Below are 20,939 nucleotides of genomic sequence, written 5' to 3' on the forward strand. Positions count from 1 at the left end.
AGGGTTTATTGGGTGGGTTTTATTTTTAGCTTAGGGTTTGGGCAATGTAAAAGAGCTAAATGCCCTTTCCAGGGCAATGGTTAACTTAGGTTTATTTAGATAGTTATTTTATTTGGGGGGTTGGTTGTGGGGGTGGGGGGTTTTACTGTTGGGGGGGGGGGGTGTTTGTATTTTTTTTTTACAGGTAAAAGAGCTGAATTCTTTGGGGCAATGCCCCACAAAAGGCCCTTTTAAGGGCCATTGGCAGTTTAGTGTAGGCTAGGGTTTTTTTTTATTTTGGGGGGGCTTTTTTATTTTGATAGGGCTATTAGATTAGTAATTCGCTTTTATTTTTGATAATTTTGTTTTTATTTTGTGTAATTTAGTGTTTTGTTTCTTTTTGTAACTTAGATAATTGTATTTTAATATTTTATTTTATTGTAATGTTAGGTTTTAGTGTAAGGCAGGTTAGGTTTTATTTTACAGGTAACTTTGTATTATTTTAATTAGGTAGCTAATAAATAGTTAATAACTATTTACGAACTAGTCTACCTAGTTAAAATAAATACAAACTTACCTGTGAAATAAAAATAAAACCTAAGATAGCTACAATATAACTATTAGTTATACTGTAGTTAGCTTAGGTTTTATTTCATAGGTAAGTTTGTATTTAGTTTTAAATAGGAATTATTTAGATAATAATTGTAAGTTTTATTTAGATTTATTTTAATTAAATTTAAGTTAGGGGGTGTTAGGGTTAGGGCTACGTTAGGGTTATGCTAAGGGTTACGTTAGGGTTAGGTTTAGGGGTTAATATATTTATGTAGTGATGTGGGAGGCCAGAGGTTTAGGGGTTAATAGTTTAATTTAGTATATTTCGTTGTGGGGGGCTTGCAGTTTAGTGGTTAATAGGTTTATTATAGCGGCGGTGTGGGAGGACGGCAGATTAGGGGTTAATAATATTTCAATAGTTTTTGCGATACGGAAGGGCGGCGGTTTAGGGGTTAATAGGTTTATTATAGTGGCGACTATGTCGGGGAGCGGCGGAATATAGGTTAATACATTTTAATAGTGGCAGCGATGTCCGGAGATTAGGGGTTAATAATTTTATTATAGTGTTTGCGATGCGAGAGGGCCTCCGTTTAGGGGTTAATAGGTAGTTTATGGGTGTTAGTGTACTTTGTGACAGTTTAGTTATGAGTTTTATGGTACAGCTTTGTAGCATACAACTCATAACTACTGACTTTAAATGGCGATACAAATCTTGTCATTTTAGGCTGTACCGCTCACTTTTTAGCCTTCCAGGCAAACTCGTAATACCGGCGCTATGGGAGTCCCATTGACTGGGTACTGACGTTGCGTGACAGTCAAAAAGGTGTGCGGTACACCTATTCTGACAAGACTTGTAATAGCAATGGGCCATAACGATGCTTTTTCCCTCATAATGCAAAACTCGTAATCTAGCTGACCACCTATTATGGTTGTATTGTAACATAAGTGATGGTAAATCCTTGCGTTTGTGAAACACTAGGATTTACAATTGGTCTTTAAAGGGCCATAATACCAAAATGTTGAAACACTTGAAAGTGATGCAGTATAGCTGTAAAAAGCTGACTAGAAAATATCGCCTGAACATCTCTATGTAAAGAAGAAAGATATTTTACCTCAAAAGTTTCTTAGTAGCCACATCCAATTGTAAAGGACTTCTAAGCAACAAATAAGTATGTCTGTCCCGGGACAGCGGAAGGAGCGAGCTTTCGTGCACTCTTATCTTATTTCCCTATTTAGTGTAAGGAAGTTTACAATGAAATCTCATGAGAATTAAGTCAAATCTCATGAGATCAAAGTAAAAGAGTTCATGACCTCAGCACTGCTGATGGGCTGCAGTTCATTTCTTCATTTTTTTTTTACCTGCAGCTGAGCAACACCTGAGTATAACTTTTTACACAGAACTTACTCTGCTGAGCTGAGGAAATTGTGAGGTAAAATATCTTCCTTTTTTAAATAGAGATGCTCAGGTGATATTTTCCTGTCAGCTTTTTACAGTTATACTGCATCAGTTTCAAGTGATTTAGCATATGAGTATTATGTCCCTTTAAAGGACCAAATTCAGTATAATTGCAAAATCAACAAATGCATATTAAAAAGGCAATGCAAAAGCACTTAGTCTGATTTTCAAACGAGTAGTAGATTCTTTTTCTAACAAATTTCAAAGTTAGTTAAATGTCCCTTCCCCTTGCATCATGTGACAGCCATTAGCCAATCACAAAATGCATATACATATAACGTGAACTCTTGCACATGCTCAGTAGGAGCTGGTGCCTCAGAAAGTGTGCAAATAAGATTGTACACATTGTGATAATGGAAGTGAACTTGAAATTTGTTTAAAATTGTATGCTCTATCTGAATCATTAAAGTTATGACGGTGGTGACTCATTGCTATGGATGTTGTCATAGACCCGGCCGTTGTTGTGAGTGTGCGGCGATGACGTCATCGCAACATGCTGTCTCTCTCTCTCTCTCTCCTGATGCCGCTTCCCCATACACCTGGGAGCTCTCCTTGGCGTGAACAGGCGTCTATGTAAGTACCTCCTTCACTTCATCTCACTGCCCAAGTATAGGTGTTACTGTGTGTGCTCCTGGGTGCTGTATTACTTGTACAGCTGGATTGCCATATCGTTACTGAACTCTGCCTGTCTGACCACTCTGCTTGCTTAACCCTTGTACTGCTGGATTGCCATATCGTTACTGAACTCTGCCTGTCTGACAACACTGCTAGCTTAACCCTTGTACTGCTGGACTGCCATATCGTTACTGAACTCTGCCTGTCTGACCACTCTGCTTGCTTAACCCTTGTACTGCTGGATTGCCATATCGTTACTGAACTCTGCCTGTCTGACCACTCTGCTTGCTTAACCCTTGTACTGCTGGACTGCCATATCGTTACTGAACTCTGCCTGTCTAACCACTCTGCTTGGTTAACCCTTGTACTGCTGGATTGCCATATCGTTACTAAACTCTGCCTGTCTGACCACTCTGCTTGCTTAACAATTGTACTGCTGGATTGCCATATCGTTACTGAACTCTGCCTGTCTGACCACTCTGCTTGCTTAACCCTTGTACTACTGGATTGCCATATTGTTACTGAACTCTACCTGTCTGACCACTCTGCTTGCTTAACCCTTGTACTGCTGGACTGCCATATCGTTACTGAACTCTGCCTGTCTGACCACTCTGCTTGCTTAACCCTTGTACTGCTGGACTGCCATATCGTTACTGAACTCTGCCTGTCTGACCACTCTGCTTGCTTAACCCTTGTACTGCTGGATTGCCATATCGTTACTGAACTCTGCCTGTCTGACCACTCTGCTTGCTTAACTCTTGTACTGCTGGATTGCCATATTGTTACTGAACTCTGCCTGTCTGACCACTCTGCTTGCTTAACCCTTGTACTGCTGGATTGCCATATCTTTACTGAACTCTGCCTGCCTGACCACTCTGCTTGCTTAATCCTTGTATTGCTGAATTGCCTTGCTTGCTGAACTCTGCCTGTCTGACCATTCTATTGGTTTACCCCTGAACTGTTATACTGCTGGATTTTCTTTGTTGCTGACACCTGCCTGTTCCTGACCATTCTATTGGTTTTCCCCTGAACTGTTATACTGCTTGATTTCCTTTGTTGCTGACACCTGCCTGTTCCTGACCATTCTATTGGTTTACCCCTGAACTGTTATTCTGCTAGATTGCCTTCCTGTTGCCGGATTCTGCCTGTCTTGACCATTCTCTGCCTTCATCTTATTGCCGTGAAGGACTACCCTGTCTACCGTGAGTACTGCTTACCTCATTTCATAAACTCACTCTGTTCTGTGATATTTCCTATCCTTCCACTTGACGCCGGGATAAGAAGACTACTGGCTAAGTTTGGTCTGATAGAGAAATATCCCACGAGCATTACATATATAGTCTGCAAAACCTATACTTTACAATGGAAATGAACTTTTCAGATTGCCTTTGCAGACTATTGTTTTTGTTTTTTTTAAACTGCACCAGATGATAATATTGTAAGATAAGATATGATAAAATCATGGCACACAAACAAACCTATGAGAATTTGGCCCTATGTGAGAACATATATAGATAATGTTAGATTAGTGCAAAACAATTTAGCTACAAATGTATTTTTACTCTTTATAGATTATACAATTAACAGTCTTTCAACCTTACTGCAAATTGCTTAATTAATTCCTAAATAAGTTTAACATTGAACTATTTAACTTACAGTCAATGACTTTAATAAATTATAACCCAGAAAAAAATATCTAAATATAATTTGTTCAGTGGGCATAGCTCGGTTACGGGCGTGCACTGCATAGCTGCATTCTTACATGTAACAAGGGATATCACCAATTAGGACGCCCATGTCACTTGGACGTCCAGTCAGCAACTTGGATCCTGTAATAGTCAGCCTTGTCCCTCCAGACTTTGGACCACGAGATGGGAAAATTGATGTTAGCACTGGGTTCTGAAAAATATTTAAATATAAATAGTTCACTGATTTTTCTGAAGTTTTGTTGATCAATACAAAGGCACTGGCAACATGAAAATCGGACAACAGGGCATTACCTGGTATATAAAGACCTGGGTAAAAGAGCCATGGCCCCCTCCGGCCACTTCCACAGAAACGTGTCCTGACCGCTCAAGCGTGCTTTCTCCCGTTATGCACACAATGCTTTATACGCAAGAAAACAAAGATAACAGAATTAGTGTTTTATTAAGTACTACTGTGTGTCTGTCAATGAAGCTCACTACAGTTATTTTTTCTGCCCATCTAAGTAAACAATTATCATTTTTGGATTCTTAAACACCCTCAAAATCTTAGAACGTATGATGAAACATATACAGCTAAAAAGCTTATGAACCTCGTCAGGTGTCACAAATTATGTTAAGTGACTTTTTGTTTATCATATACAATACAAATATTTCTCTAGACATATTTACCAAAAAATAACAAATGATATTGTTTCTAAAATGGACACACTTTAATTATAAATGAAAACATATATATATATATATATATATATATATATATATATATATATACACATATACACACACAGACACACACGTATATTTGAATATTGGACCAATGAAAACAATACAAATACCTGCTAGAGATTTCATATTTAAGAGAATCCACTATACAAGGGATTCCAGCCACAGATACAGTGTCCACAATATCATCCAGTTTCTGTCCCAGATTGGAACCAGTGATGGTAATCTTTGTCCCCCCTTCCACCGGGCCTGAAAGTGGCTCAATCTGTAACACAACAAGTCCCACATCATCACAACAGTAATGAGTAATTAATGCAGTTAGCGATCCTCAGAGAATGTGTGTGAAATAACTGTACACTATAAACAGAATTCTCACTTTAAACCTATTTAAAAGGTTTACATTTTCATACCTCTCAATATTTGTGGATAGGAATTAGGGGCTCGGGAGGTTGAGGAGGGCCCTCATCGAGTGGGGCTGTCAGAAGGGGCAGGTCACAAGTGTATAGTGGGTGGGATTGTGGGTATTTCTGAGAAGTCCCTGGGGGCGTGTCTGTATGGTTTTTGGGTGTGCTGGGGCAGTTTGTGGGTGTGTCTGGGTAGTTTGTGGGCGGGTCTAAGGAAAATTCTGCAAATAGGGACATATGACTGTCTAAGAGGGACAGTGGGACACAGCTCAGAATCAGGGACTGTCCCTCTAAAATAGGGACAGTTAGATGGTTTATATTAGTACTAGCTAAACTGTGTATATTATATGGACCAGAGTCATGTAATGAAGAAAAATAGGGACACTGTACCCAAATAATTTGTATTGTGCATGTGAATGAGCAGCATGTAAAGAATATTATTTGCCGGTTCAGTAAAAACTGTAATATAAATGGACATGGAAGTCCAAATTTAAAATGTATAATTAACCCCTTAACAACTGTGTCATACCCTGCACATCGCATGTCGCAAGAGGTTTTCAGGGCTGTAACAGCATGGGTCTCACCGAAAGTGGCAGACTGCGCTATTTCTGCGTGCTTCAGGCACTAATGCGCATACAAATAGCGTGATCTTGCCGCTGTTAGTGAGACCCGTACTATTACACCCCTATATGCACAAGAGACAGCTGGCCTGTCATTAAGGGGTTAAAACAGCATACAATTTGAAAAAAACAAACAAAACAAAAAACCTTCCAGTTCATTTACTTCTGTTAAGTTTACTTCTTTCTGTTGGAATCCTTTGTTGAAATTTAGATGCTTTCTATAAGAGCATACTTAGGTAGTGTGTTCAGCACTATATGACAGCAGTGTTTGAAACAACATTATACATATATATATATATATATATATATATATATATATATATATATATATATATATAGTGCTCAAAACATGTGCACAATGCTGAGCCTAGCTCAATATGGTCTCATACCAAGGGATTAAACACATAGCGAAAGTCAGCTACAGAGCAGCAATGCACTACTGGACCCTAGCTGAATATATTTGGTGAGCCAATGACATTAGGCATAGATGTAAACTCACCAATCAGCAGCTAGCTTCCAGCAGTGCGTTTCGCCGCCTCAGCCTGCCTACATGTGCTTTTCAACAAAGGTTACCAAGAAAGCACAGTAGATTTGATAATAGAAATAAATTGCAATTAAATGGTCTATATGATCTATAGGTTTAATTTTAACTTTAAAGCTTGCAGATATCAGTTTATGTAATATACCAGCAGTGGTAATCAGTGCTGTCCTTGTCACAGCTTCTGTTTGTAACAACTCCTGTAAAATCTGTGGTGTGATATTTACGTACTGAATGAATAACTGGGGCAGGGCACGTCCCTTCAACCTCATTCGTGCAGGACCCCTGGAAGACACAGCTTGGACGAGCCCCTCCGCACCAAACACAGTTATACTTGGGATCAGCTGTCTGACACCGGCTACAATCCGAGTGTCCCACGGAGCAATTATACAGAGTCACTGCGGAACAAAGAAGGGTCACAGCTGTTTAGGGGTCTGTGAGATAAAAGCAGAGGGTCTTGTCATTTATCCCAGTGGTGTTTATACTGTACCATGCAGATCTTCAGCACTGTCTATTCTCAGGTCCTGCTGTCTCTGCACAAAAACCATGGCCTTAAATTCTGGTTGGGGAGCAGAATAGCTGTACTACAAAAACAACAGAAAGTGACTTGTTAAATGGGGACATCAGTGCACAGGTTTGTTTTATTTATTATTTACACACACACTATTTCAAATGCCAATATAAGGGTAAAGGAGCTACTTGTAAACAATTTAATACACTCCAGCAGGTAAAGTGGATCATTGGGAAAAAATTAAAGGGAAGAACATTTTTGAGTAAACTGTCCCTTTAATGTGATTCTCCATAAAATGCTTAATTATGCGTAATAAAAACTGTAATGTATTTTCCTTCTTTATGAAATTTATATCTAATAATTGTGTTTTCTCCGATTGCTTCAGAGAGGCCAGAGTGCATCCTGCAGACACTTACCCTGCAACATGCTACGCAGAGCTTGCTTCAGAGCAAGAGATTGTTTATAAATTTCCCAACTTTGATTACAACAAAGGAGATAATATAAAGAACAGTCAAAATCCTTTACAAGAGGTGTGTCCGTGGTCTGCTAACATTGCAATTAAAATAACAGTTTTAAATTGCAATGCAGTGAAACATATAGCGAAAATTACTTAAAGGGACAGTAAATATATGCAAGATATAATAATGTATTCAATGCAAAGATTACTCTAAGAATGATATGTAGATGCCGTTCTTAAAATTATATAACTTCTTTAAAGTAATGTCAAGATTAAACTTTCATGATTCAGACAGTGCATTCAATTTAAAACAACTTTCCAATTTACTTCTATTATCTAATTTTCTTAGTTTTTTTGGTATCCTTTGTTGAAGAACATACCTAGGTAGGCTCAGGATCATCAATGCACTACTGGGAGCTAGCTGCTAATTGGTGGCTGCACATATATGCCTCTTGTCATTGTCTCACACAATATGCACAATTAGCTGCCAGTAGTCTATTGCTGCTCCTTCAACTAAAATAATTAAGCAAATTTGATGATAAAAGTAAAATGAAAAGTTGTTTAAAATGGACTTCACAATGTCAATCATGAAAGAAATGTTTGTTTTTCAGGTCCCTTTAAACGTTGAAGAAAAAAGTGTAAAATTTTAGTTTCTATAAAGTAATCACTGCCATTATCTAATTTCTTCTGCATAAAGTATGCATAAACAACAGCTGTGTGGAATATACCAATATTAAAGTAATTTTATTTATCAGGGTTTAAAGGGACACTGAACCCAACATTTTCTTTCATGATTCAGCAATTTTAAGCAACTTTCTAATTTATTCCTATTATCAAACTTTCTTCATTCTCTTGGTATCTTTATTTGAAAAAGCAGGAATGTAAGCTTAGGAGACGGCCCATATTTGGTTCAGCAGCTGGGTAGTGATTGCTGATTAGTGATAAAATGTAGCCCCCAATTAGCAAGTGCTACCCAGGGTGTTGAACCAAAAATGGGCTGGCTCGTAAGCTTACATTCCTGCTTTTTCAAATAAAGATAGCAAGAGATCAAAGAAAAATTGATGATAGGAGTAAATCAGAAAGTTGCTTACAATTGCATGTTTTATCTGAACCATGAAAGAAAAAAATTGGATTCAGTACCCCTTTAAAGACCTTTTAGCATTGCTATATCAAAGCCATTGTTTGCAGACTGGATAAGGAGAAACCTAAGTTTCAACATGGCAGCGCCCATTACTTGATAGAAACTCAGTGGGACTGGAAAGCCCACAATTTTCGGAGGTAAATTACAGGAAAAGGGGAGAAAATAAACAATAGAAGTATCTTGCAAAGGTTTGTTTAATACATAAAATTAAAGGGAAATAAAACCCAAATATTTTCTTTCGTGATTAAGATAGAGAATATAACTTTAAGCAACATTCCAATTTACTTCTATTATTTTATTTGCTTCATTCTTTAGATATCCTTTTTTAAATAAATAGCAATGCACATGGGTGAGCCAATCACATGAGGCATCTATGTGCAGCCACCAATGAGCAGCTACTGAGCCTTTTTTAAGATATGCTTCCCAACAAAGGATATTAAGAGAATGAAGCAAATTGGATAAAAGAAGCAAATTAGAAAGTTGTTTAAAATTGCATGATCTATCTGAATCATGAAATAATACATTTGGGTTTCATGTCCCTTTAAACATTTTATAATACAATCTCAATGTGTTTGATGTTCCTTTAATGCAGGGTAAGTCAAACAATTCCAAATGACACAAAAAAACAATATTAGGAGGAGAAAGAAACATCTACAAACATAACTGTATAATTAGAAGGAAATACAGGAATAAAGAAAGAAAAAGGAGATGTGAAGCAGAAAGGAAATAACAAGAGAGGATACTGGTTTTGTTACCTGGTGTGACTGGCAGGTAATGTAGTATCTGGACTGTTGCAGAGGGTCATATTCTACAAAAGCGTTGGTGACTACAGCTCTGCCCTCCAAGATCAGGACACACTTGTAGTCCAGCTGCTGATCCTGAACCATAACACAGAGACATGAGTTTGGGTAAGTGATCTGACTGCTAAATTGTAAAGACTGCAGGGTCCCTCTCCCTCATGATCAAATGGTTTGTGAGGAGCAGAGGAGACTGTGGATGGATAGGTCACACAATTCCATCTCTGTCTCACATATCACACATGAGAAGACCATTCATGGCAAAGTTCTCAACAAAATGAAGGAGAAGCACTCTGTGAGACACAGATGACAGCTGTTTAAATAATAATGTATAATAGTTTTCAACACATTATTTCTACTGACATGAAAGTGATGCACAAACATTAAAGGGATACTAAACCCAATTTTTTTCTTTCATGATTCAGATAGAGCATGAGATTTTAAGCACCTTTCTAATTTACTCCTATTATCATTTTTTCTTTGTTCTCATGCTATCTTGATTTGAAAAAGCAGTACTGTAGGCTTTAGAGCCAGACCATTTTTTGTTCAGTACATGGGTAGAACTTGCTGATTTGTGGCTAAATGTAGCAAACCAATCAGCAGCTCTACCAAGGTGCTGAACTAAAAAATGGGCCGGCTCCTAACCTTTTATTACTGCTTTTTCAAATCAAGATAACATGAGAACAAAGAAAAATTGATAATAGGAGTAAATTAGAAAGTTGCTTAAAATTGCATGCTCTGTCTGAATCATGAAAGAAAAAACGTGGGGTTAGTATCCCTTTAATGCACAATGTCCTGTGTCTCTTTGGCTTGGTTAATATAACCTCTAACTGGCTGAGGAAAAAAGTGCAAACCTAGGGAATGAGCAAGATCCTGCAATAAGTGTGTGTGTATGTGTATGTATGTATATGTATATATATATATATATATATATATGTGTGTGTGTGTGTGTATATATATGTATGTCTGCGTGTATATATATATATATATATATATATATATATATGTGTGTGTGTGTGTGTGTATGTATGTGTATATATATATATATATATATATATGTATATGTGTGTATGTATATATATATATATATATATATATATATATATATGTATGTGTGTGTGTGTGTGTGTGTGTGTGTTTGTATATGTGTATATATATATATATGTGTGTATGTATGTGTATATATATATATATATATATATATATATATATATATATATATGTGTATGTATGTGTATATGTATATATATATACATACATACACTGTGTTTGTATGTATATATATATAAATATATATATTCATATATATCTATGTGTGTGTACGTCCTATTTAGTATTTAGTACGTGCATCACGGTTAAAAGGCAATATTAAGATAAAATTAAAAATGTTTTCAAATGTTTGTTGCACAAATTATGATTAAATCAATTTATGTTATATTATGGAATTAAAGGGCCATAATACCCAAATGTTTAAACACTTTAAAGTGTTGCAGCATAGCTGTAAAAAGCTGACTAGAAAATATCACCTGAACATCTCTATGTAAAAAAGAAAGATATTTTACCTCAAAAGTTCTTCAGTAGCCACCTCCCATTGTAAAGGATTTCTAAGCAGCATTTTAGTGTGTCTGTCCTGGGACATCTTAGGGGATGAGCCTCGTGAACTCTCATATTATTTCACCAATCAGGTAAAGGAAGTTTACTATGAAATCTCATGAGAGTTAAGTCAAATCTCATGAGATCACAGTAAGAGTTCATGACCTCAGCACTGCTGATGCTGATTGGCTGCTGTTCATTTCTTCATTTTTTTTTATTTTTACCTGCAGCTGGGAGCAGGTGAAGTATAACTTTTTACACAGAACTTACTCTGCTGAGCTGAGGAGATTGTGAGGTAAAATATCTTCCTTTTTATATAGAGATGCTCAGGTGATATTTTCCTGTCAGCTTTTTACAGTTATGCTGCATCAGTTTCAAGTGATTTAGCATATGAGTAGTATGTCCCTTTAATCTGTGCTTTGGATAGCCTAAGTAACAATTATAAATAACAGAAATTGTTATAATATTGCAAAGTATTACACTGCCCGCACCCAGCCACTTCATAAAGCCAGTGGTATCTCTGTGAACTCTCTTGCATATAATATATTGCAGATTATCAAACAATATAATTTCATAAAGAAAACCAAAGTAAAACCTGATAGTGATGAAAGTTCTTTCCAATTAAAGTGATCTTCCGTTCCACATTGACTGGCAGCAGAGGGGAGCTCTGGATACTTTCCACACAGGGACAGGCTTCTGGCCCCCAGAACAATTCTTCTTCATTCTGTCAGGCACAAAAATATCCTCATAAAGTGGTCAGTAAAGTGACTTGCAGTATAAATATTCACATCATGCAGACTTCCCTTTACAGTCAAAGGAACCCACAAACTTTACTCTAGTCCGAAAAGGTTCTCAGGCACATACTGCTGCTTCTTAATGTCAGTGATACCCAAGTATTTCTCTGCCTCATCTTCAAAATGTATTGTTGTGCTTTATTTTTATGCTTCATATTTAATAAACTTTTAAATATTTTTTTATTAACTGTGCACAGTAAATCCTTTTTTTTTATTTTTTTAATGGCTGCTCCTATGCTAAATGAACAAATGAGTAGAATCTCAGGAACCATTTGTACACAATCATCACTTTATGTTAATTTCACTTTAAACAGCTTTTACTTTACTTTTACTGAGCCTATTTCCATACAACAGAGCTTTCCAAACTTTTCATGTTGGGGACACACTTTTTAGACCTACATCACTTCGCGGCACAGTAATTCAGTTGCACTAGCAAACAGGAAGTTAAACTAACTTGTTTTAAGAGATACGGGTACATACATAAATTATAATGTATTTACAAGTAACAGTATGGGCAAGAATTACAAAAAGTTTAATAACACCAATAGCTACTTACTATTTTAATGGGATTTATGAGGTTGATGGGATGAACACAGTTTCTGAATATTTGGTGGAATATTAGATAAAGATACTCGCATTTTTAAGCTTCCACTTCCTATCCATATATCAAGAGCAGGAGCAGCAATGCACTACTGGGAGCTAGCTGCAAAATAAAAACACTTTGACTTCTGACTTCAGCTTAGCGTTTAAGCTGCTGCCCTCAGAGCTCTGCAAGTCCGACTGACTACTGCCCACTCTGCAAACACACTGCTGTCTCACTCACTGACTAGATATGTAGCCACAAGCCGATTGAGGAGACTACACGTGCAGTCAGGAGCCAATGTGACGTCAATGGGAATAGTTTCAGTTCCCGCTAAGCTGCGCCAATAGGTTAAGATGATCTGTGACCCACTAGGTATTAATCACGTGTCAACCACGTGATATGCGTAGTAGGCAGGCAGAAAGTCGGAAACCAAAAAAAAAAAGGTAAAAATAATTTTAAATTAAAAAAAAATTTGTACTGAAGCAGGGACACACCTACACGCTAATGTGTCACGACACACAGTTTGGAAAGCACTGCCATACAAACACATATTTAAGCGTGTTTAAATTTGCTTTTACATATGCACGATAAAATATTTTTGACTACCATGTCCCTTTAAAGCAGGGTTCAGCAATCGTGGCACCCCAGATGTTTTGGAACTACATTTCCCATAATGCTCAGACAGCCTAAAGAGTGTCTCAGCATCATGGGAAATGTAGTTCCAAAACATCTGCAGTGATAAGGTTGCTGTTTAAAGGGACATAAAACTCCAAAATTTTCTTTTGTGGTTCAGACAGAGCATACAATTTTGAACAACTTTCCAATTTACTTCTATTATCAATTTTGCTTCATTCTCTTGGTACTCTTTGTTGATAAGCATACCTAGGTAGGCTCAGGAGCAACAATGGGCTGCTGGGAGCTATCTGCTGATTGGCTGCAGGTATATGTATCTTGTCATTCGCTCAATAGATATGTTCAGCTGGCTCCCAGTAGTGCATTGCTGCTCCTTCAAAAAAGGATACCAAGAGAGTAAAGCAAATTTGATAATAGAAGTAAAAAGGAAAGCTGTTTAAAATTGTTTGCTTAGTTTGGATTATGAATTAAACATTTTGGGTTTAACATCACTTGCTTTTTGTGGGCTTGCAAAAGCAGCTTAATAAATGGTTCTACAGAATCTGCAGGAAAAAAAACCACTTTTATTTTGTCTGATATTCAATAAAGGTGGTGATCAGACATTGTTAACGAAAATCTATTTGCTATTTCCTATGAGGAACGTCTTCAAGGCAGCAGAGGAGCAACTGGATAGCAACTTAAACATAAAGTTAAACTAGCAGTGAGCACCACTGCTGCAAGTCAAAAATATTTTTTCGTTTTTTCCCCCTCTTTAAATGGTGTCAGGACTGGCCAAGTAGTGAAGCTTACATAATTTTTGGTGGACAGTGGGATCAATTAACTTACAAAGACATTCAAAGCATTTCCCATCCGAAGAGTTGTGGTTTTAATCGCACAATTAAATCAACTACATTTTTTCTCGCATTTAGTTTGCTTGTTTTTTTTTTTGTTAAAGGGACATTTGGTTATTGTTTTAAAATTAACAAATATGGAAAAAGTAGACCGGTTTTACTGAAAACAAATGCACATGTCTATTCTCATTGTTATCATGAGGTAAATAGTACCTGGCATGTTGTGGGTTAAGATATTTTCTTGTTTTTGGTTAAAAAGAGAATTTCTTTTTTAGTGACTAAAGTGGACATAAATTGTTTCAGTAAAGTCTGGCGAGTATCTAATGTCAAGCTTCAGCAATTTATTTACTTTGCTGGACTGAGTGTATTGAAAGACTCTGTTGTAAACCTGTCAGTAGGGATAGGTGAATGTTTCACAACATTTGAAAAATGAAACAAATTTTAATACATTTGTTCGTTTCAAATTTTAAATGTTTGCACAATGTACATTCGTTTAATGTAATAGTATTTCTAAAGCTTTGTTTAAATGTAATATTCAATTCAAAATGTTCTAATAATTCGATTCGAATTATGCAATATTCAAATATGAAAAAATTGAATTTATATATTTTAATACTATTTCTAATGCTTTCTTTAAATGTAATATTCAAATTATGCAATATTCAAAATAGAAACATTCAAATTGATATGTTTGTATCTATTATGTATCTATTTACTAAATTCCCTACTACGTGAACTATTGAACGTCTGAATAGTATAAAATCAAATGTTAACATTCAAAATTTCAAATGTTACATTCTATCTAATTATGAACATTTGAAATCTAAAGTGACATTCGAAAACTGTAAATAGCATTTGATTATAGAATATTTAAGAATATTTGTTCTTATCAGCATCCGATTATGTAAATAACATTCGTTCTAACATTCAAATTCGAATATAAACACATTCGCCCATGCCTACCTGTCAGGTGGCTGATAGACAACAGGTATAAGAAAAAACACATGCCACATTATTCCAGAAAGAACATCTCAGTATGTTTTAATCATTTTCATGTTACTGGGTGACCACATATAACAAACATGGCATGTTTGCTATCAAAATAATCCCCATGGTTCTGTGATGTGACTGATCTACAATATATTGTTAATTAATGCACCTAAATAAAATTATGAAGTATTATATAATTTTAGTCATGCTTGAGAGCTAGTTTATGGCCTGCTGCAAAGTGGGTGGCTATATTCCTTGCCCTGATCAGACACATGACCTCAGGCAAAAATGTATTTAATTTTGAATCTGGGATTATAATGTAATTTCCTGAGAATCTACGGGCAATAGTTTGGTGACCATTTCTTCTTCCAATTTCTGAAGGACAGAGACTACACTGGTAGTTATTAAGGACTGTTTTTTTTCTCCTTTGCATTTTAAACTGTTTGCTTTGTGTAATTGTGTTTGTTAAAGGGATACTAAACCCATTTTTTTCTTTCATGATTCAGATACAGCATGCAATTTTAAGCAACTTTCTAATTTACTCCTATTATCAATTTTTCTTAGTTCTCTATCTTTATTTGAAAAAGCAGGAATCTAAGCTAAGGAGCCGGCCCATTTTTGTTTGAGCACCCTGGATAGCGCTTGCTGATTGGTAGCTACATTTAGCCACCAATCAGCAAGCGCAACCCAGGTGTTGAACCAAAAATGGGATGGCTTCTAAGCTTGGATTCCTGCTCATTACATAAAAGTAGCAAGAGAAAGAATACAAATTGATAATCTGAGTAAATTAGAAAGTTGCTTACAATTGCATGCTGTATCTGAATCAAGAAAGAAAAAATTTGAGTTTACTATCCCTTTAATTGCATTTTTTTAAAATAAATGCACGGTGATCATATTCTTCGGTACAGTATATATATTTTTAAATATTTTAATGATTTTAAGCTATTTTTAACGCCCCCTGCCAAGCTTCATTCATCATCACTCACTGCTCCCTGCTTCATGCTCACTCAACCCCTCCTGCTTGTTACCTGTGTTTGTCTCATTTAAAAGACGTAATATGGTATTTCTACATCCGCCTCATAGTCCGGGGCATCAGTGGAGTATGGTGCTAGGACCCGGTGCAGCATCATCACAGCTAAGGGCCAATGAGCTTCTTCCGCCACCTAACAGCCTGTGACACCAGCAAAGGCACCTAACCTGTCCAGTGCTATTAGCATCTAGATATAAATCTAGATCTGCTGAGCTCTCTATCTGGAATGCAACACAAGCGATAACCCAGCTGAATACAAAAAGCACAGTCAGGCTTGGTAGCTCCTATGCTGAATAGCAGCAGGTTGGACCTGGGTGTAAGCTGCAAGCCTGGATCAGTTTGCACAATAACCCGGCCAGTAGGGAGATGGAAGAAGAGAGTTGTTCAGCTTATCTGTAGATCCAGGTTTATGTCTAATCAGGGATGAGCTTGCAGGATACACAAACCAAGTGAGTGATTTTTACTGATGATAACCCAATATATACTCCCTTTACACTCTGTGCTGGGCAATGGGTAGTGCTGGGAGAGTTACACACAGGATACAAAAGTTTTAACATTATTAGGATAACTGCAGATACACCTTTCTGGGCTATAATGTAGCTTGCAACAAGTATGCACACTCCACACATTGCATGGTGGACACACAGGAGCAGCTAAACCTAGGTTAGGATGAGGCTCATATGCTAATTTCTAAGCCCTTATCTCAGTGCAAAGCTAGAGGGTGTTAGTTCACCTGTGCCATATATATAACATTGTGCTCATGCTGTGGAGTTACTTATGAGAGGGCACTGAGTGACTAAAATGCAAGTCTTTCAAAATAACTGAAATAAGGGGGCAGTCTGCAGAGGCTTAGGTACAAGGTAATCACATAGGTAAAAAGTATTTTAATATAACTGTGTTGGTTATGCAAAACTGGGGAATGGGTAATAAAAGGATTATCTATCATATAAACAATAAAAATAGGTGTAGACTGTCTCTCAAAATGTTTTTATTCCAACTTTTTATAACTAGCTTTCTTTACAAAAAGTCGTTTGGGAAGTCAAAGCTTTGTGACTAGACCAGGGCTCGACAAACCCAGGAACCAGGTAGCCACTGGCTCCCAGAAATTTACCCCTGACTCCTAACTTTTTTAGTTATTCTCCATAGATCTATTTACAAATACCACTTTCAGGCTCCTAAAAATATGTCTGGCTCCTAAATATTCTTAGTGGCTCCTAAATTTTATACAGATTTGTCGACCCCTGGACTAGACCACGTGCTTCTGGAGATTGTTATGTATCATCTAAATGAGGGTTGAATATATAGAACTATAGCAGTACCTCAATTTATAGAATTTTAATCTCATTATATCTACAAAGAATTTCTTCTAATTTAAACAAAAGTTTATTTCCTTTCTCCCAGAACCATTTTTTTCTGCAGAACTTGGAATATATAATCACCTCTTTAAAAGCTTCACAATCAAAGGATCTTTCCCTGACAACATCAGTAACATTGTCCTTGAACATAAAGGGGCATCTCTTGTCACAGCGGTGTTTGTTGAGAGCCAGCTGGCTCGTACTGAGCTTCAAGCTTTTCACAGCAGTGCAACGTGAATGGCAAAAAATCCACAATAATGTGCCCTGCTCATAATTGAGCACCATATGAGCCAGCTGGCTTTGCTGTGCTAAACTCAATATGGTAACAAATCCTTCAAAACTGCTGCCAAGCTAAAGACAAGAGCACCATACGTACTTATTACTATCAATTAAAGCACCAGATCTTTATAAAGAATATTTTACCAAACAATCTATAAATCTAATGTATTCAGCCCAAATGAAACTGAGAAATATCAAGGTTATGAGACAAGATCTGCCTACAAAAGCGTTAAAAGGACAGTCTACTTGAAAATGGTTATTGCTTAAAAAGCTAGATAATCCCTTTATTACCAATTCCCCAGTTCTGCTCAACCAACACCGTTATATTAATACACTTTTTACTTCTATGATTACCTGTATCTAAGCCTCTGCAGACTGCCCCTTCTCTCAGTGCTTTTTACAATCTTGCATTTTAGCCCATCAGTGCTGGTTCTTGCATAACCATTAACATCTCTACAGGAGTGAGCACAATGTTATCTATGTGGCACACATGAACTAGCAATCTCTAGTTATTGTGCAAGATTTAAAAAGCACTAAGATAAGGGGTGGTCTGCTGGGGCTTAGAAACAGGCAACATTAGAGGTTATAAAATATATCAATATAACAATGTTGGTAGTGTAAATCTGGGGGATGGGTAGTAAAGGCATTGGGGCCTATTTATGAAAGGCCTGTCGGACATGATCCGAAATTGCGGATCATGTCCGACAGACCTCGCTGAATGCGGAGAGCAATACGCTCTCTGCATTCAGCATTGCACCAGCAGCTCTTGTAAACTGCTGGTGCAACGCCGCCCCCTGCAGATGGGGGTGGCAATCAACCCGATCGTATTCGATCGTGCTGAATTGCGGTGATGTCTGTCTGCCTCCTCAGAGCAGGCGGACAGGTTATTGAGCAGCGATCTTCATAACTGGTGTTTCTGGCGAGCCTTCAGGTTCGCCAGAAACACGGGCCTTCAAGCTCCATACGGAGCTTGATAGATAGGACCCAGAATCTATCTTTTTAAACAATTTCCCAAAAAATGAAGTAGACTGTTCCTTTGAATGTTCAAATCAGAGCAACTAATCAGCAAACACTACCCAGGTTCTGAACCAAAAATGGGCTGGCTCCTAAGCTTAGATTCATGCTTTTCAAATAAAGATAGCAAAAGAATGAAGACAAATTGATAATAGGAGTAAATTAGAAAGTTACTTACAATTGCATATTCTATCTGAATCGTGAAAGAAAAAAAAAATGGGTTTAGTGTCCCTTTAAGTTACAGCCAAGAGCTGGAGTTCCTAAGCACCAGGCATCTGCCCGCATATGGAACCGGAGCAAGCGAGATCGGTACTCTGGTTCCAAATGAGGACAGATGCCTTACTAATGGTGTCACTGTGTGTAATGATCTTCTGCTGGGGCTGGCAGGAGGTGTAGGAGAGAATCCAGGAGGCGGGTGGAGGGAGTGGGAGGGCCCTACACTGCAGCAAAATTTAAATAAAGGGAGAGGGAGGGATGGGGCAGCTACACTACCGAAAAAAGGGGTTGGGGGATCCCTAACTGAGGATCGTGGGAGGTGGGGAGGCCACTACACTACAGAAAATAAAAAAGCAAAATGCTAAAAATTCTCCAGTACTTTGGGCAAGTTTTTCTCGGAATGTGCCAGTAGTCAAGGGGTTGAAGTTCCTTTAATTATTTTAGGGTTATTTAAAGAAGCATAGTAGTACAAACTTACATGCTGGAATGAACCTGTAAATGGGTTAAACACAAAGCTGCAGAGACTGCTAGGAGCAGAAACAGCCTGTGAGACCAATCAGCAGAGCCAATAGAACACCCTAGCCAACAACTGGCTGTGTTCAGCTTGGAAGCTGCAGTTTTCATAAATTGCAGAAACATTTAGGTTAGACACAATTTGTTTTATCTTTATGTACAACACAAAATAAGTGTTTTTGGGACTGCTAGTAGCATTAGTAATATTATATTATTAAAGTTCTGCAACAAAGAGAATTGAAACTTATATGGCAAAAAACTCTTAAAGGGACACTGAACCCAAATTTTTTCTTTCATGATTCAGATAGAGCATGCAATTTTAAGCAACTTTCTAATTTACTCCTATTATCAATTTTTTTTTCGTTCTCTTGGTATTTTTATTTGCAAAAGCAGGAACGTGATGCATAGGAGACGGCCCATATTTGGTTCAGACCCTGGATAGCAATTGCTGATTGCTAACTACATTTAGCCACCAATCAGCAAGCGCTACCCAGGTGCTGAATCAAAAATGGGCCAGTTTATAAGCTTACATTCCTGCTTTTAAATTGGAAAGTTGCTTAAAATTGCATGCTCTATCTGAATCATGAAAGAAAACATTTTGGTTCAGTGTCCCTTTAAACACAGATTAATTACATTAAATTAAATAATCAACTACTGATGATATTTGCTTCAGAGCCTGAGGCAAGTCAAATTGAATGTTGTTTCCTGGTTAGAGATTCCCTTTGGTAAAAGTGCAAAATAATACAGAATGTTTGTATTTTTTTTTCACCACTATACATAACAGGAAGTCTGCATACTAATTCTCTCTCTGTGTTATAATTAGTACTATAAACCCTTGGAGCACAATGACATGATTGCTATGGAATGAATAAATATATATAGAGGCATATCCTTTTTATCAGCAAATTATCTCTCACAGACGCTTTTCATGTTAATCTCTCTGGTTTATTATTCCGGTAAAAACTCTTCAGTAAATGCATCAGGGTTACACTTTTAAGTTTTAAGAAATCTCTTCTACTCTGAAAGTTAATAGATTATTTTTTTCTGTGAGGATCTAGTGTTGGATGCTGATCAGAGGCAAGGCGCAGCCTGGCAATGCCACCCAGTGGGAAATCAAATCCTTTCATCTGAGCAATCCTGCTGTGTCTGAGAGGCTGAACATATCAAAGGGGCAGCACAAAGCAGCAAGGGCTGTTTAGCAATTAGATGTCTGTTTGTATTGAGGTTCTCTCTTAAATCTACAGCATAAAACAAGAAAATACTTAATGCTCTATTCACTAATAGTTCAGCTGACCTGTTTAAAAAAGTTGGCTAGAAAAATTTGGCAAAACTCAGTCAAACTCAACAATTCAAGATTATAAAAATGTGATGTATATTTAGAAAATCAACTTGCTTACAAATGTAAACAACCATGACTGACTTCGAAAGTAGCTGATAAACTGATATGACTAAAGTAACGATTTTTGATTTGTGTCTTTTTTTTAGCAACTGTTAATTTTTTATTATAGTTGTCAAGTGGCTAATTTTAAAATGAATTCTCTTCTCCCTCCCCCTGTATAATGTGATAGCAATCAGGCAATCGCAAAACACAAAATGCTCTCTTGCACATG

At 37.1% G+C, this 20,939-nt stretch overlaps 1 protein-coding gene across 2 annotated transcripts in view; it reads right to left on the bottom strand.

Moving 5' to 3' along the window:
* The window catches only part of PLXNB1 (plexin B1), a 337,984-nt gene that overhangs the window by 46,883 nt on the left and 270,162 nt on the right, over positions 1-20,939 (bottom strand). For both annotated transcript variants that reach the window (XM_053720873.1, XM_053720874.1), the window contains exons 12-18: positions 11,688-11,816; positions 9,458-9,580; positions 7,084-7,177; positions 6,825-6,991; positions 5,145-5,296; positions 4,603-4,708; positions 4,365-4,501 (exon numbers count right to left, since the gene is read on the bottom strand). In XM_053720873.1, the coding sequence (XP_053576848.1) occupies positions 4,365-4,501; positions 4,603-4,708; positions 5,145-5,296; positions 6,825-6,991; positions 7,084-7,177; positions 9,458-9,580; positions 11,688-11,816 (908 nt within the window). The remainder of the gene's footprint in view (positions 1-4,364; positions 4,502-4,602; positions 4,709-5,144; positions 5,297-6,824; positions 6,992-7,083; positions 7,178-9,457; positions 9,581-11,687; positions 11,817-20,939) is intronic.

This window comes from Bombina bombina, chromosome 7 (genome assembly GCF_027579735.1).
Source record: "Bombina bombina isolate aBomBom1 chromosome 7, aBomBom1.pri, whole genome shotgun sequence".
In the NCBI taxonomy this organism is placed as follows: Eukaryota; Metazoa; Chordata; class Amphibia; order Anura; family Bombinatoridae; genus Bombina; species Bombina bombina.